The following is a 14,376-nucleotide window of genomic DNA, read 5'->3' as shown; positions in this document are numbered from 1 at the left end:
GCATAAGCAAGTGCTGTGCTTGAACAGTGAGGCAAAGGGATAAGAATCTCAGTTAGCAATTGAAATACTGAAAAATGGTGTCGAAACTGGATCTGGAGAGAAGTGAACACAGGACAGGACACATGATAACAGACACAATTTATGGATACTTCCTACATGCCTGGCTCTTTTCCCAGCATTGTATATGCATTCTCCCATTAAACTCAAAAGTCATTGAACTACAAGTGGAAAAAAGAAATTATCCTCTTAGAGATGAGGCAACTAAAGAATGAGGAGATTAATAATGTGTCCTAGATCATGTAGCCATAATTTAATAACCACTGAAAGTGTCTTTCACCAAATTGTTGAAAAATCATGTTATAGCCAAATAATCTTTCTTCAATATAGGAAATGATGATGGAACTATGGCCTCTACTATTTTTGTGGTATTTTAGCTAGATTAAAATATTGACCATCTTTTTAAAAATACTCATGTTTTCTAAATGATAATGCTAAGCCATAGCAGTACAAATATGAAAATACCATATTATTTGAAAAAAGTGAAGCCTAAAACAAATCATAAGGTAAAGGATTGTTGAAACCCCAACTTTTTGATGACAATGAAATAGCAAACTTTCATGAATCTTCCCTTCTGTGTCTTGAGATGTGCAAGGTACTTTCACAAAGCCTCTTAATTTGTTTTCTTAATAAAAGAATCTTGGGAGTTGGGAGTATTAATGCCACTTAGACATTATGGTCAGATTAATACAGATTAATTAATTTATCCAGAAGTGCGGTCATTTACATGGCAGGGCTAGAATTCTAAGCCTAGTTTGTGTGATTCCCCTCTATGCATGATGGGTCCCAAACTTCTTGTCTATTTATTTGGTAACCCGGGAGAAGCTTCCCTAGTCTTATATCTTCAGTATATCCTTTGGTATGGTAGAGATTTGTTTACAAACTAAGAATAAACCATGAATTAAGATCAAAGTCAAAGTATTTAATAACAAAGTAAGGAACTTCCTCAAAATTAAATTATATTTTAGTGGTCACACACCTGATTTTGAGGGTTGCTATGACCACAAACTAAATTATTCTCCATTCTTTTAATTTTTTTTGTGGGTAAGTACCAGTGACCACAACATGAAAGGAAATACACATACAATGCGAGTTTTACGTATCTGTTTTTGGTTAAATTTCCTTCTTAAAAATAGCTGCTTTTTGTGGAATAAATCGTCGTTGACATTAGCTGTAGAAATTGGATTTAGGGATAATGTTTAGCATAGCATCTTTTCAGTTATTTTATATCAAATAAGAAGTTAATAATAGAATGCAAAATGATAGATTAGAGCTAGGGGCATTTGTTTTCCACCAGCCAAACAAATTAGCATGTGTCAGGTTCTCCAGGTCATGAAAGCAATCAGATGATCAGGTTACGTCGCAACACTGCACTTCACAGGTTAGTTGTGTACTGCATTTAATTATTTTATGGAGAATGGCTCCAAAGAAATCATCCTTCATCTCCCAATGAAACATTATTCAGAGAATCAAGAGCATACTTCTAGGTAAAGATTATTTGTCATTGTCTTATGATAACCAAACTCCGTAATTTCACAACAGCGAGTGCTATAGTGCTGTGCATAAATGTTTCTCCCCATTTCCTTTATCCTCTTGGAATCAAGTATTTAAGAATAAATAGCCAGGTCCTCCTTCCTTCATATGCTCTTTAGTTGTTTGTAAAGAAGGGGACATAAAGCTTTACATGTAGTCATGCGTTTCATTTGGCACAATTCTAAATATTGTAGGTGATAAAACACTCATGTAGATATGTTCCTTGCCTTCAAAGAATGTACAACTCAGGAAAACAACACTTCCATAAACAAGATATCTGTTGAACAGCATAGCCATCATAAAACTCAGTGCCAAGTGTAAAACTGTACAGTGTCATTATAGTTCACACAGAGAGGTGTTGGTAAGCGAAACCAAGGATGTATAAGTCTCTTGAGATATGGGCTAGAGCATTAGTCCCAGTGGCCACCGTCCAGCACTTTCTGGGAACTTGTTGGAAATGCCAATTCCTGACATCTACCCCACACCTATTGAATCAGAAACTCTGGGGTGAAGTCCACAATTTTCAGTCTAACAAATTCTCCAGGAGATTCTGTTGCAGCTAGTATGAAAATCACCGCTGTAGATAATAAAATAGTGATATTTTATTACTATTTATTATCTAGTGATAGATAATAAAATAGTGATATTTTGTTCATATGATGATGTATCATTATGTTTAAGAAGTAGGAATAGAAAGAAAATAAATCCTCAAATAATTTGGGGACTTAATTATTGATAATCCTTGATGATGATTAGTAAGCTTTTAAAAAACCCTCTGCTAATTAGAATAAAAAAATAAGATGAAGTCTTCAGAGTAGTAGAAGGAGACAGTTTTTTTGTCAGCTAAAGTAGTCCTGTAATTCCAGATTACTTGTTTCTCCTATTTGACAACTGCCCTCCTCCCTTTATATACAGAAGATCTAAACTACAGATTTGCTTAGCAAGTCACATATGACAGTACCTGGAGGTATGGGAAGGTAAGTGGCCTAATGATTTAAAGATACACCATGTCCCTCACATCATCAGAGTCAGCTGGGTGTGTTAAAACCGACTGTTGGGCTCCACCATCCAGAGCTGCTGATTTGTTAGGTCTGAAATGTTGTGTTTTTAAGTTCCCACATGAAGTGAGGCTGAGCTGGCTGATGTGGGGGAATGAATGGTCCTGTTAATCTTAATGTCAAGTTTAGATGTAGTCGTTGTAGGATTTCTCTGTTTTATTAAGTCCTGACAAATCCCTTTTCTTTAATTTTTCAGACTTGGTAACCTATAGCTTTTAAACTTAGTGGATCCTACATATATCCTTGTTTCTCTGAGATTTTCATTAGCTTTTCTGTAGAACCATCAGGCCAGCAGCACTCCCCCTCCCAATGTGGTTAATTTACAGGAAACATCATTCTTTGCTCCCTCTGTCATCACTTGTCAGCTGGTGTTTGTAAATAAAATTGGAACAGATGAAATATTTGGCTTTTGCTGGTATTTCACTGTGCCTATGAAATGCAAGAATTCATAAAAGTGGGAGAACACTGGTTCCATAAAGTGAGACGGTTGAGTTTTTTTTCTAAGTGCTGATTATGTTAGCCATGTTCTTCGTTTTGTGGTTCGTTTTTTACAGTTTTGGGAAATTCATTAGAATCTGAAACTCTGGAAAACAATGTTGGCATATGCATCGGTACGTGTATTCTGAGACTCTTTACCCTTAGATCTGTTTCCACTCAGGCATTTGAAGCATTTACAAGAAAAATGCTTTTGTTTTGCTTTCTTGCTCTCATGTAGAATGAAATGTTTTTTCTGGTATGAAGGAAAGTGTGGCATAATTGCAGAGAACTTTGCTTGTTATGATGCAACATTTGGCTGAACAGAAAACAAAATATGGCTCCTAATGACTGTTAGGTTAGAAAGCCTAAATGTTTGAGGGTGTGTCTGTCTGTGTCTGTGTGTGTATTTTAGGAGGCTTCTCCCCCACTACCCCTTATTTGTGTCTCGGCAGTTTAATAGCTGTATTCATCTGTAAATGTTACATATTTTATGAATAAATTCAGCTAATATTTATAAGCAGAGTGTCAGATACTTTTGTATACACTGGCATTTTGGGAAAAAGTTTGAGAATGCTAAAAGGTGGATGTAAAATAAGATGCTTAAATAATTTGAACATAGTAATTTAAAGGCATAAAACTGAAAACTAGGATAGTTTTTATAGCTACCTAAAAATAAGCATTTTAAACATATAAAATGTTTATTTTAAATAGGTAGATACTATGGGGCGCCTGGGTGGCTCAGTTGGTTAAGTGTCTGACTTCAGCCCAGGTCATGATCTCATAGTTTGTGAGTTTGAGCCCCGCGTCTGGCTCTGTGCTGACAGCTCAGAGCCTGGAGCCTGCTTCAGATTCTGTGTCTCCCTCTGTCTCTGCCCCTCTGCCACTCATGCTCTGTGTCTCTCAAAGATAAATAAACATTAAACAAGTTTTTTTTTTTTAAATAGGTAGATACTAAATGAAAGTGCCAAATAATTTCAAGTAATAGCCTATAAATCCATTTAATGAAAGTTTTATTTGTTTTTAAAATGCAACTGTTGCTTGCAAGGTCAAATTAGAATGATCAATTCTTATAGATCCAAAAGAATGTTCCAATTCATTGGGTCCAGTACAACAGAATGATCATTTTTAAAGTAAAAAGGAAGATAAAAATATGAAAGGATTCATTTCACCCTCTTGGTCTTTTTCTAGATTGTCTATATTTTGGTAATTTGTTCTTCTATTGAAATCCTATCATTGTTTCGCCAAATTACAACAAAAATCTCCTTGAAATTTCTATTGAAATTGTACTAAATTTTGATTAATTTGGAGACATCTGACATCCTTATGCTATGAAGACTTTATAGCTTCAAAACTATGAAAAAGATTTTCTATCCATAAGGAGGATATGTATCTCCTTTTATTTAGGCTTTTTACCTAATTCGTTAATAGAGATCTATAATTATACATAAAAAATCTTGTATTCTTGTTAGAATTTTTCTTAGTCAAAGTTTTGTTTGCGATTTTATTATTTATTTAACTTATTTTTTAATTGAAGTACAGCTGACACACAGTGTTATAGACAGTTTCAGGTATACAACATAATGATTCAACAATTCTGTATATTATGCTGTACTCACTGTAAGTACAGTTGCTGTCTGTCACCATACAGCGTTATTAATAATCTGGAAGTAATGTTTATGTTTGTATCTAATGTGCTTTAATACTCACTTATATATATTTGTTTTCTAAGCATGCCTGAAAATAGAATTCTCTATTTTCTTTTTTTATCTTTAAAAGGGAGAAGTGGGACCTCCAGGTGCTCCAGGTCAGGATGGATTACGGGGAGAGCCTGTGAGTATCTTCTTAATTGTGTTCCAAAAGATGAGGTTCGTTTCCTGTCGTGAAATCCTCTAAGTGCTCCTGTCAGATGCCCTGTTCTTGTTCAGTAACTTTCAGTCTGAGATGTCGTAACGTCTCTTTATGGAACACTGTAAAATAGTGAACTATTTAGTCCTTTTTGCAAAACAAGAAGAATGTTGCCAGCAGACAGTTCCCGTGCAGTATGAATTATGATCATGAGTACTCGCGCCTGTGCAGACAAATGGCTAATACGAACAACAGGGTCTGTTGCTGACCCTTTAGTCAGTGTCACCTTGTCACTGGTTCGCTGTTTTGTAGTCTGCTTTCTGGGATCATGCGTTCAATAAGAATTGGGGTAAGAAACATATGATGGAGAAAGTACCGATTCTGAATCCTCAATATATGTGTCGTTAGCAAGTGCGCCAGGGGACTCAGTTTCACTTACAGTCTCCCCCGCCTTTTATTCCTACAACTCCTGGCCGACATTGGCCAACATTTAAAGATCAGCAGGTCTCATTTTATTCGTCAAAGTTACTTATTGTTAGGGAATTTGCAGTTTGTTTTGGGGATAACTAGATTAAGAAATTTAAAAATCGCCAAGATATATTGCAGTTTATCACAGCATGTTCACACGAGCCCTCAGAGTCTAAATACTGGACAGAAGAGGGAGAGAGGAATCATTAAAGCCTCTTACATGGACAGACTGAACTCCTCTTAGGATGCCGCAATCAGATATTGATTAACTTCTCATCTTGTGTATTATAATGCATTAGCGCAAGTTCTCTACACAGCTACTGCCTTCAGGGAACTTATAATCTAGTAAAAAAAAAAAAAAAAAAAAAAAAAAAAAAAGAGGATGCAAATCCTTGCCAACCTGCGGCAATTTTTAGTAAATGCCAAGTAGGGATTTAACATGGAATCTGAAGGCCAGGGTTTAAAGATAGTTTCTGCCACACTCCAGCTGTGCAAGCTTGGCTAAATCAATTTGCCTCTTTGAAAACTTTTCTCCTTATCTGTGAAGTGTGCATACTTAACCATACCTACTTTGCTGTGTTGTTGGGAGGCTTACATAGGAAACATGAAAAAAAAATGTGAGAACATTGCACAAATGCATGGAGTTATCTCAAGTGCAGAAGCAGTAGAGAAAGGGAATCTTGTATCATGAGAAATATTTATGAAGGATTTGGGGCTAGATTTTATCTTGAAAGGGTGACTGGGAAAGAAAGGAAGACAAGAGGGAGAAAGAATATTAGTAAAGGCACACAGGCTGGGATGGTTAAGTGTGTGCCCAAGAAATGATGAAATGATTTTTTTTTTTTTACTGTTTATTGAGAGAAAAGAAGAGAGAGAAAGAGAATCCCCAGCAGGCTCCACAATGTTAGCGCAGAGCCTGATGCAGGGCTCAATCTCAGGAACCATGAGATAGTGACCTGATAGTGGAAACCAAGAGTGGATGCTTAACCGACTGAGCCACCCAGTGCCCCATGATGAATTGATCTTAATGAGGTCCTGAGGCTGCACTGATAGGTCCTTACTGGGCGGTAGGAAGTGAAGTTGGGAAGTTGGATAGAATCATAATATGGAGATCCTCAACTCCAATTTGGGAGAGAAGTAATTCGGGAAGTAAACTTTTTTCACTTGCCATGGAAGTGACATGAGAAAACAAGAGTAATGTGATATAAAATAGTGCTTTAGAGGCAACTATGAGCTCCTGATAGATTCAGGATGGATTGAAAAGAGAAGAGACTGGAATCAAGACGTCAATTTGCTAACTATTTTGACAGACTGGGCATGGGCAAAATAAGGCCTCAGGGTGTGAATTGGAATGGAATGTGAACACCGGATGTCTGACTCATAATTTTTATTATTAAGGAAGAATTCTAGGACTTGGTAACTGGATATGAGAGTGGGTATGTTTATTTGTTCTTATTTCAAACAATATAAAGTGTGTGTGTGTGTATGTATGCACGTGTGTGAGCACATGTGCATGCATTTACATGAACACGGGCAGGACAAGGGAAGACAGGTGAGAGAGAGAAAGTTCAAATGGAATAGGAGAGGGAAATAAGAGACAACTGAAATGAAAAACAGGTTATAATTGGAGCTGGTTGTGTTTTAAGTCTTTGAGTCAGTTATTTGGAATTGTGACTCTTCCCACAGAAACAATGTTAGAAAGGGTAGACTGACCAAGTGTAAATGTGAGCAATTATGCAGTGTGAGCGGCATATATTCACTTTAAAAATAATACTGTTGGGATCCTGTTAATTAAGCCAGATAGGATAAATAGGAAATTAGGGGCCCTCAGGGGCTCTTTTCCTCTCCCAAGGATGCCTGTTCCTTACAGCAGCCAGAAGCAGATGCCCATCTGTGTTTTCTTGTGCCCTGCCTGCTCCCACTTTGTTCAAGATTTACCTTCATCTAGAACTTTTGCACTAGGATAAAATTCCATCCCAGGCAACATGGATGGCCCTTCGGATTTAAACCTTTTCTTTCTTTGCTCCCTTCCTGTTTTCACTGTGTTCCCAGAATGTATACGGCATTGGTTTTAGTGAGAGAAACACCGGGACTGCCCATGGAGCCATACAGACTCGCAGGGGAGGTAGACAGTAAAGGGATAAAGAAACAAAAGCTAATTACAAAGTTCCAAGGCAATCAAGGTGTTGGGGCAGGGAATCATGGTAGTGGGACGGTGGAAGTATCTGGAATGTAATCTCTTCTAAACCAGCGACATAGAAGACTGGGAGTTACCAAGTGTAACTCTTTGGACTCTCTCCAGTTCTGTCCCACCAGATCAGGGAAGGCAAGAACGGTCCCTACCCCTCCTCTCCCTCTCTTTCTCTTTCCTGCAAACCTCTGGAGAAGAAGCCAGGATTCCCAGGCCAGAAGACATATTCTCTTAGGAAAGCAATTAATAGATTAAGCATCTAAAATTGGCCCACGTTATCTGGATAGAATTCTTGTGATGTGTATTATTTTACAATAAAGAATGTAATTACAAATTATTCCCTTCCTTTGGCCATTAATGAAAACTTCGTTGTTAGAAGTAACATCCTGGGAAGATTGATCTTTACCATTTGTGGAAAAGCTTTGAAAACAGGAGAAAATGAAAGTTTTTATATTTGGTAATGCAAACAAATGAATATTCTTCCATTGCATGTGGATGTGGGTTGTAAGTATTTATGATGAATGATTTAGCCCCGCTAAAAAGGACATGTTCACTTTGTTTTATAATGTGGCAGCCAAAAATTAATGGAGCTTAAATTGGAAGGGCAGAAGCTCTTAGAAAAATGCTTTAAAGCTAATTAAACACAGCTTGTAGCAGCCAGATCATGGTTCATCCCTGTAAGCAGATTGATAAATATGAACCCTAATTCCTGGAATTCAAATTGAGGACAAAGGCTATATTTCAGTGGGAAAAGATTATATCGTCTAAAGTATAATTACATTCAAATGCCCATACTTTTGAATTTGAAGTCTAGTATAGGCCAATTCTAATGGTGATTTAGTCCCAAAGGTGATTTACTTTCTAAGTGCCAAATTATACATACTTAACTTCAACCCAGGTGACCAGATACTCAGTTCTAACACTTGCTGGACATATTATAATGGGTTTCAACCACGGAATGCTCCATTTAAGGATTATAGTCTGATCATTCATTGTGCCAGACATTATACTATTCCAGGAGAACGTGAAGATTAATTTGTGAGGGCCCTGCCCTCAAACAGTCACACGAGCCAGTAGATAGTTTAGTAGAAATGTTAAGGAGGTAGGCACATGGGGTCTTGCAAAGTTGAAGAAGATGTGTGTAACACTACATGAGTTTGGGATCATCACTTGGCCCAATTCATTCTTCTTTTCTTTTTAATAATAGCATTATTGAGGTATAATTCATGTACTGTACAATTCACTTGTTTAAAGCACATAGAGATACATTTCCTAAACAAGGTAGTCTCTTGGCCACATCCTGGAAGATAAATAGGAGTTGTCTAGTTGTTTGGCCTGGCAAGGCAGGAACCTGTAGCATATTCCACAGTGTCAAAGTAAAAGAAATCATGATACTTTACGAAAAGCTGACACTAGTTCAGGCTGCTTAGGATACATGAAAAGGATGGGATAGAAATAGAAGATGAGGTTGTGGGGGTGGGTGGCAGCCAAATCCCAAAGGGCCCCATATGTCTATGCTGTTTGCCCTTAAATCTGACAGCAGTGGGACCTTTTCAAAGGTTTTGAGTAGGCAAGTGAGTTGATCAGAGTTAGAAAGTTTAAAATTTTTTTAATGTTTATTTTTGAGAGAGAGAGAGTGTGAGACAGAGGTACACACAGAATCTGAGGCAGGCTCCAGGCTCTGAGCTGTCAGCACAAAGCTCTTTGCAGGGCTTGAACTCGCGAACTGTGAGATCACGACCTGAGCCAAAGTCAGACGCTGAACCAGCTGAGCCAGCCAGGTGCCCCAAATTCAGAAAGTTTTAGAGAGGTGATTCTGACAGCAGAAAAGAGAATAGATAAAGGTGAGCTGAGGTAGAGGACAGAGCCTTGCAGCTGTCTAGCTGGGCTGTGCCCCAGTACAACTAGGGCATGAACATTGAGAGTGGGAGGAGGGAGTGGGGTGGGACTGGTTTGAAATGAACTGAAAGGTGGACCAGCAGGGTTCAAGGACCAATTGCATGTGTTACTTAATGATGAAAAAGGATGACTCTCAAAGTTCTACTGCATGGATGATAGCACAGGGAGACCAAGCAATAAATAGAAAAGAGAGCAGGGAGAATAAGTTTGTACTGAGGGAGATGATCGTACGATATTTTCACATGGGACTTGCTGGATAATAACAAAGACATTTAAATGGTGTCCTGTGCTTTGGGTAATGAGAAAAGAATAGACATGTACAAATGGAGGCTAATACAATTCCAATAAGAGATAGTGGGTCAGATTCAAGGAAATTATAGGCGGATTTTGTGAATAACTAGGGTGTACTAGGTTGAAAATGCCCCCCCCCAAGATAATCAGACCCTCTAATGCCTGAAACCGGTAAATGTTATCTTACTTGAATGAAGGGCCTTTGCAGATGTGATTAAACTAGGATATGGTGATAGAGAAACAATCCTGGATTGTCTGAGGGGTAGCTGATACAAGTTCAAAGGTGCTGAGAGCAGAATTAAAGTCAGAGGCAGAGGTGAGAACGTGGTGGCTGAAGTGGGAGTGATACAGCTACAAGTCAAGGAATGCTGACAGTTACCAGAAGTTGGAAGAGATGAAGAATGGATTCTCCGCTAGAGCTTCTGGGGGGAACACAACCCTGTTAAGCTCTGGACTTCAGACTTCTGGCCTCCAGAAGTGGGAGGGAATAAAATTCTTTTGTTTCAAATGACCAAGTTTGTGGTGACTTTTTTTTACAGCAGCCATAGGGCAGTAGTACACGGGGGCTTGTTATCAAATCATTTGTGGAGTGGACCCGTGTCAAAAGGCGTGTGAGCACATACTGATACCTATCACACACTTCGTAGTAGCACATGTATCGATTAAAACCATTTGGGATTAAAGCACATAGGTAAACAAGTTTCAGTGACAGTTTGGTTAAAAGCAAGGCTCCCCAGCCACAGATATCTTCTGATTTAGAAATTTTGCTAAACTGTCAAGTGTTTTTAAAACCTTAATGCATCAACTTCTCATTTTTCTATTTTTGTGTCATTCGATTTGGTAACTTTTGGCCTATAGGTCTTGCACGGTTGGAACAGTTTAAATGTCTGATACTTAATGTGTTATATATATAAACTGTGTAAAATGTATATGGATTTAAACATAGTTTAGAAAAATTGATACTATATGAATGTGTATGTGTAAAAAATAATCTGCACGGTAAACATACAGTTTAATCCTGTTTTGGTTACCTGGCTTATTTTTTCCCCAGGTTGGTTTTTGATGTCTGTTATGTTCCATTTATTTATCTGTATTTTATTTTCTCCCCTGAGCATGCCATTGTTTTTGTAATACATTATAAAAAAAATTGAGGTCTGGATTGTGAGTGGCTTACAGTGTTTCCTTTCTGTTCTGTTTTTAAAATATGTTAAGCTTGTCAGATGACATTTTCATTTTTGTGCCGAGGAATAGAGAACAATCAGATTGCTCCAAGGAATCCTCATGTGTTTTCACAAATCACTCCGATTTTATCTTGGGCAGTTAAGTGGATGGGATGACAGGGCACCGACACACCAAATTCAATTAGTTGAAAAACAAAAACTGGAAACATCCATATTTGACCAAATGAACTTTTAGGGCAAATCACCATGTTGACCAGCTACTTTCCCATGGCCCATTGTTGCTGGCCAAATTATCTGTGGTGTCAACATTTCCACTGCTTCTTTGTCATAGCTGTTCTTGTCCTGCTGCTCCATCCTGATGACATGCTGTATTTAGGGTAACATTTTTCCTCAGACGGTCTGAGGCGTTTGCTCGCTACTTCTCTCCTGATCAGCCAGCCCCTTGTGGCTCATGGCGAAGATGTGTAAGCAGGGCCTGGACTCCACTCTTTGAGCCAAGATCCCTGGAGCTCCATGAGGATGAGAGAAAGGATGGCACTTTTTCTGGAGCTATGGAGGTGAGCACACGTTTCTAAAATAAGGATGTGTTAAGCCTTTTTTATTCTGGAAATGTTCGCTGTATCATTTTTCTAGGAATGAAGATGTAGTGTTCCCTGTACTATATATTCAAGGACATTGGCTCATAGAGGTTTCTGTTTCCTTTCCTCATGTCTTTAGAAAATTTCTAAACCCCCAATTTGTGTTTGTGTGTATGGTGTAATGTTAGCTGCTGAACTGGTCCAAGTCATCATGTACTTAAGAGACGAGTAGGTGTTTTGTTTAATTGCCTTTTCTCTGGTGTGGTGATTTGACTTGTCATTTTTCTGCTTATAAGCCAAAGACATCCATAAACTTCTTGGGAGAAAGTTAATGTCAAAAGGCTATGGTGGTTTCCCATGTGGAATAATTCACTTTATTATATTAGCAATGTGGAGGTATCCTTATTTACCTACTTGACTGTATTTTTTAATTTATATTGAGAAGGAAGAAATTATTAGGAAGAGAAAAACCCAAGTTCTGTTTTTGTTCCTATTTGATTGGCATTTGAGTAACAAGCTTTTTAAAATATTCTGTAGAGATTTGTAACATCTTTTTCCCACTCTTCTTTCAGGCACCAGGAAGGACACATCCTTGTTATGTGTTGAGTGAAACAAGCTTAACCCGATGTTTCCTGAGAATTTCACGTGGCATTTCTTAGTATCAAGGCAGCTCGCATTTAACAACTTAGAATACTCGAAAAATTGAATTGTATTTATTATTGTAATAATCCCCTGCTGATTCCAGGGTGGGTTATGTTTTAAAACCTGATTGAGAGTAAACCCTTAGAATGAATTTTGAAGTTGGTTTTATCTAAATTAAATAATGTATAAGTCTGATTTATCTGCAGGAGTGATTAACTTTGTTCGGTGATATCTGCAATTTTTTGGTTTCCCAGAATAAGGCCTTTGGCTTTGTAGTGACTATGAAAATATTGTATCTGTTTCTTTAAACATAAAAAACAAATGGCCCATTATCTGTATAAATTAGTTAATAAAATCCCACTAGATTTAACAAATGATTCACTTAATTCTTTCCATTATAAATGATTCCACTGGCAGAGTAAACCAGACCACCATCAAACAACTTTAATAAAGTGACTTTATGGATTTTAAATCTGGGGGCTCTGTGTTTATGGTACTGATCATTTTTCTGTTCTGAAGAAATCTTTTAAATATGTTCATTGTAAAATTATTGATCAGCATTAAAATGGATTTATTTCAGTCTTTCCCTTGTTTATTTGTTTCCTTATAATTCAAAAAGGCTTTATCGATTTCTGAAATGACAAGAGCGTTGAATGTAATTGAACCTAGGAAATGACGTGTGATTAGTTCTTAGAATGGTTAACATATAATATGGGTAAATAGAATCTTCATGTTGCTTACATAGGCTCACTTCTCACTGACATGGGGATTGATTACATCCACCTCTGGAGAATGGGTGACAGGAAGCTTACATCACCATATGTACAGGATATTTAGTCTAGGTTTCAAAGCTTTCAAGACTTTGACTTTAAAATTATGTTCTTTAGTCATACAGGGGCTGGGGTTGTTTTGTATACTTTTAATCTTGTTATAAGGTATCATACGATACTTTTGAATTAGTCCAAATACATTCTCCATTTTCAAAGCATGAAACTACAGAATTAACAATGTTGTTTAAGACAAGGCATAAATATTTTAATACTGGATTCATGATCCATATTAGTGGCTATTTTAGCAGACGAAATGAGAATGTTTTCCATTCGTTCTATTTTCACAAGTGTGGAAACTAATACATTGTTGATGTGATGTGGAGTGCACACTTTGGTAACTAGATTATTTCATTCTAAACAGCTCTTGTTTTTATATTTTAAGAAATATTTTCAAAATGCTTGAGTGTGGTTACCACATTGAGCACTAGACAAATGTTTGATGTCCCTGAGAACATCAGAAAATCATTTATATTCTCAGTATGTTAGGGTGTGTAAAATACATATGGGGAATATCTGAGAAAGAGCACTTAAAAATACTTGTTTATACCAATGTGCATTTTTATTTTTGATGATGAGGTAAGCTCCTAATAAGTAATTGATTGCCAATAGTTCTAGGTACTTTGATGGTTTATAAAAATGATTTCTATAATTTTGAATACTGAGGTGTTCTATTGTTTGAAATGTATGCTTAGTTAAGCCATAGCTGCTTTGCTGTTTTAATTTTGGTTCCTTAAAGATGTGTGGCTTTGAAATGCTTTTGGCATAGATAGATAATTCAGGGGTTGTAGGGGAAAAACCCAAGGTATGTTTTAACAAAAGAGTGTATGAATCATGAGTAGACTAGTATTTATGAATATATTCTAGAAGTCATGTACTACCCTAATGGTTCAATCCAATGGAAATTATCAAATAATATTGGAATATTAATTTCTTTTAATAGTTTTATTAGAACATAGGGACTAGGATTTTTCAGTGAAGATCTCTTGCGGGTGAAGTATAAAGACTGATTTGATAAACTAATACTAAAATCAGGGCTAAAGAGTTTTATGATCTATCAGTTTTAAAAACAATGAATAATTTCTTTGTTGTGATAGAATTTTCTTTCTGCTGGCTACATAAAAAGAGTGCACTTAACTGATGGATTTAGGTGGAATATGGAGAACTTCTGAACAATGGATTTTAAGAATGAAATGACTAATCACACAAAATGGGAAACCACCATTAGAGAACTTTAGAATTGTTGCAGATTCTTTTTTTTTTTTTAATTTTTAGTGTTTATTTTTGAGAGAGAGACAGAGCACAAGTGGGGGAGGGGCAGAGAGAGAG

The 14,376-nt window shown here is 37.0% G+C and overlaps 1 protein-coding gene across 7 annotated transcripts in view; it reads left to right on the top strand.

The window, feature by feature from the left end:
* Positions 1–14,376, top strand: part of COL21A1 (collagen type XXI alpha 1 chain) — a 172,036-nt gene that overhangs the window by 126,917 nt on the left and 30,743 nt on the right. For all 7 annotated transcript variants that reach the window (XM_015543553.2, XM_042986589.1, XM_042986588.1 and 4 more), the window contains one exon: positions 4,902–4,955. In XM_015543553.2, coding sequence (XP_015399039.1) covers positions 4,902–4,955 — 54 coding nt within the window. The remainder of the gene's footprint in view (positions 1–4,901; positions 4,956–14,376) is intronic.

The sequence above is a fragment of the Panthera tigris genome, chromosome B2 (assembly GCF_018350195.1).
Source record: "Panthera tigris isolate Pti1 chromosome B2, P.tigris_Pti1_mat1.1, whole genome shotgun sequence".
In the NCBI taxonomy this organism is placed as follows: Eukaryota; Metazoa; Chordata; class Mammalia; order Carnivora; family Felidae; genus Panthera; species Panthera tigris.
This window is presented reverse-complemented; position numbering and strand designations above follow the sequence as displayed.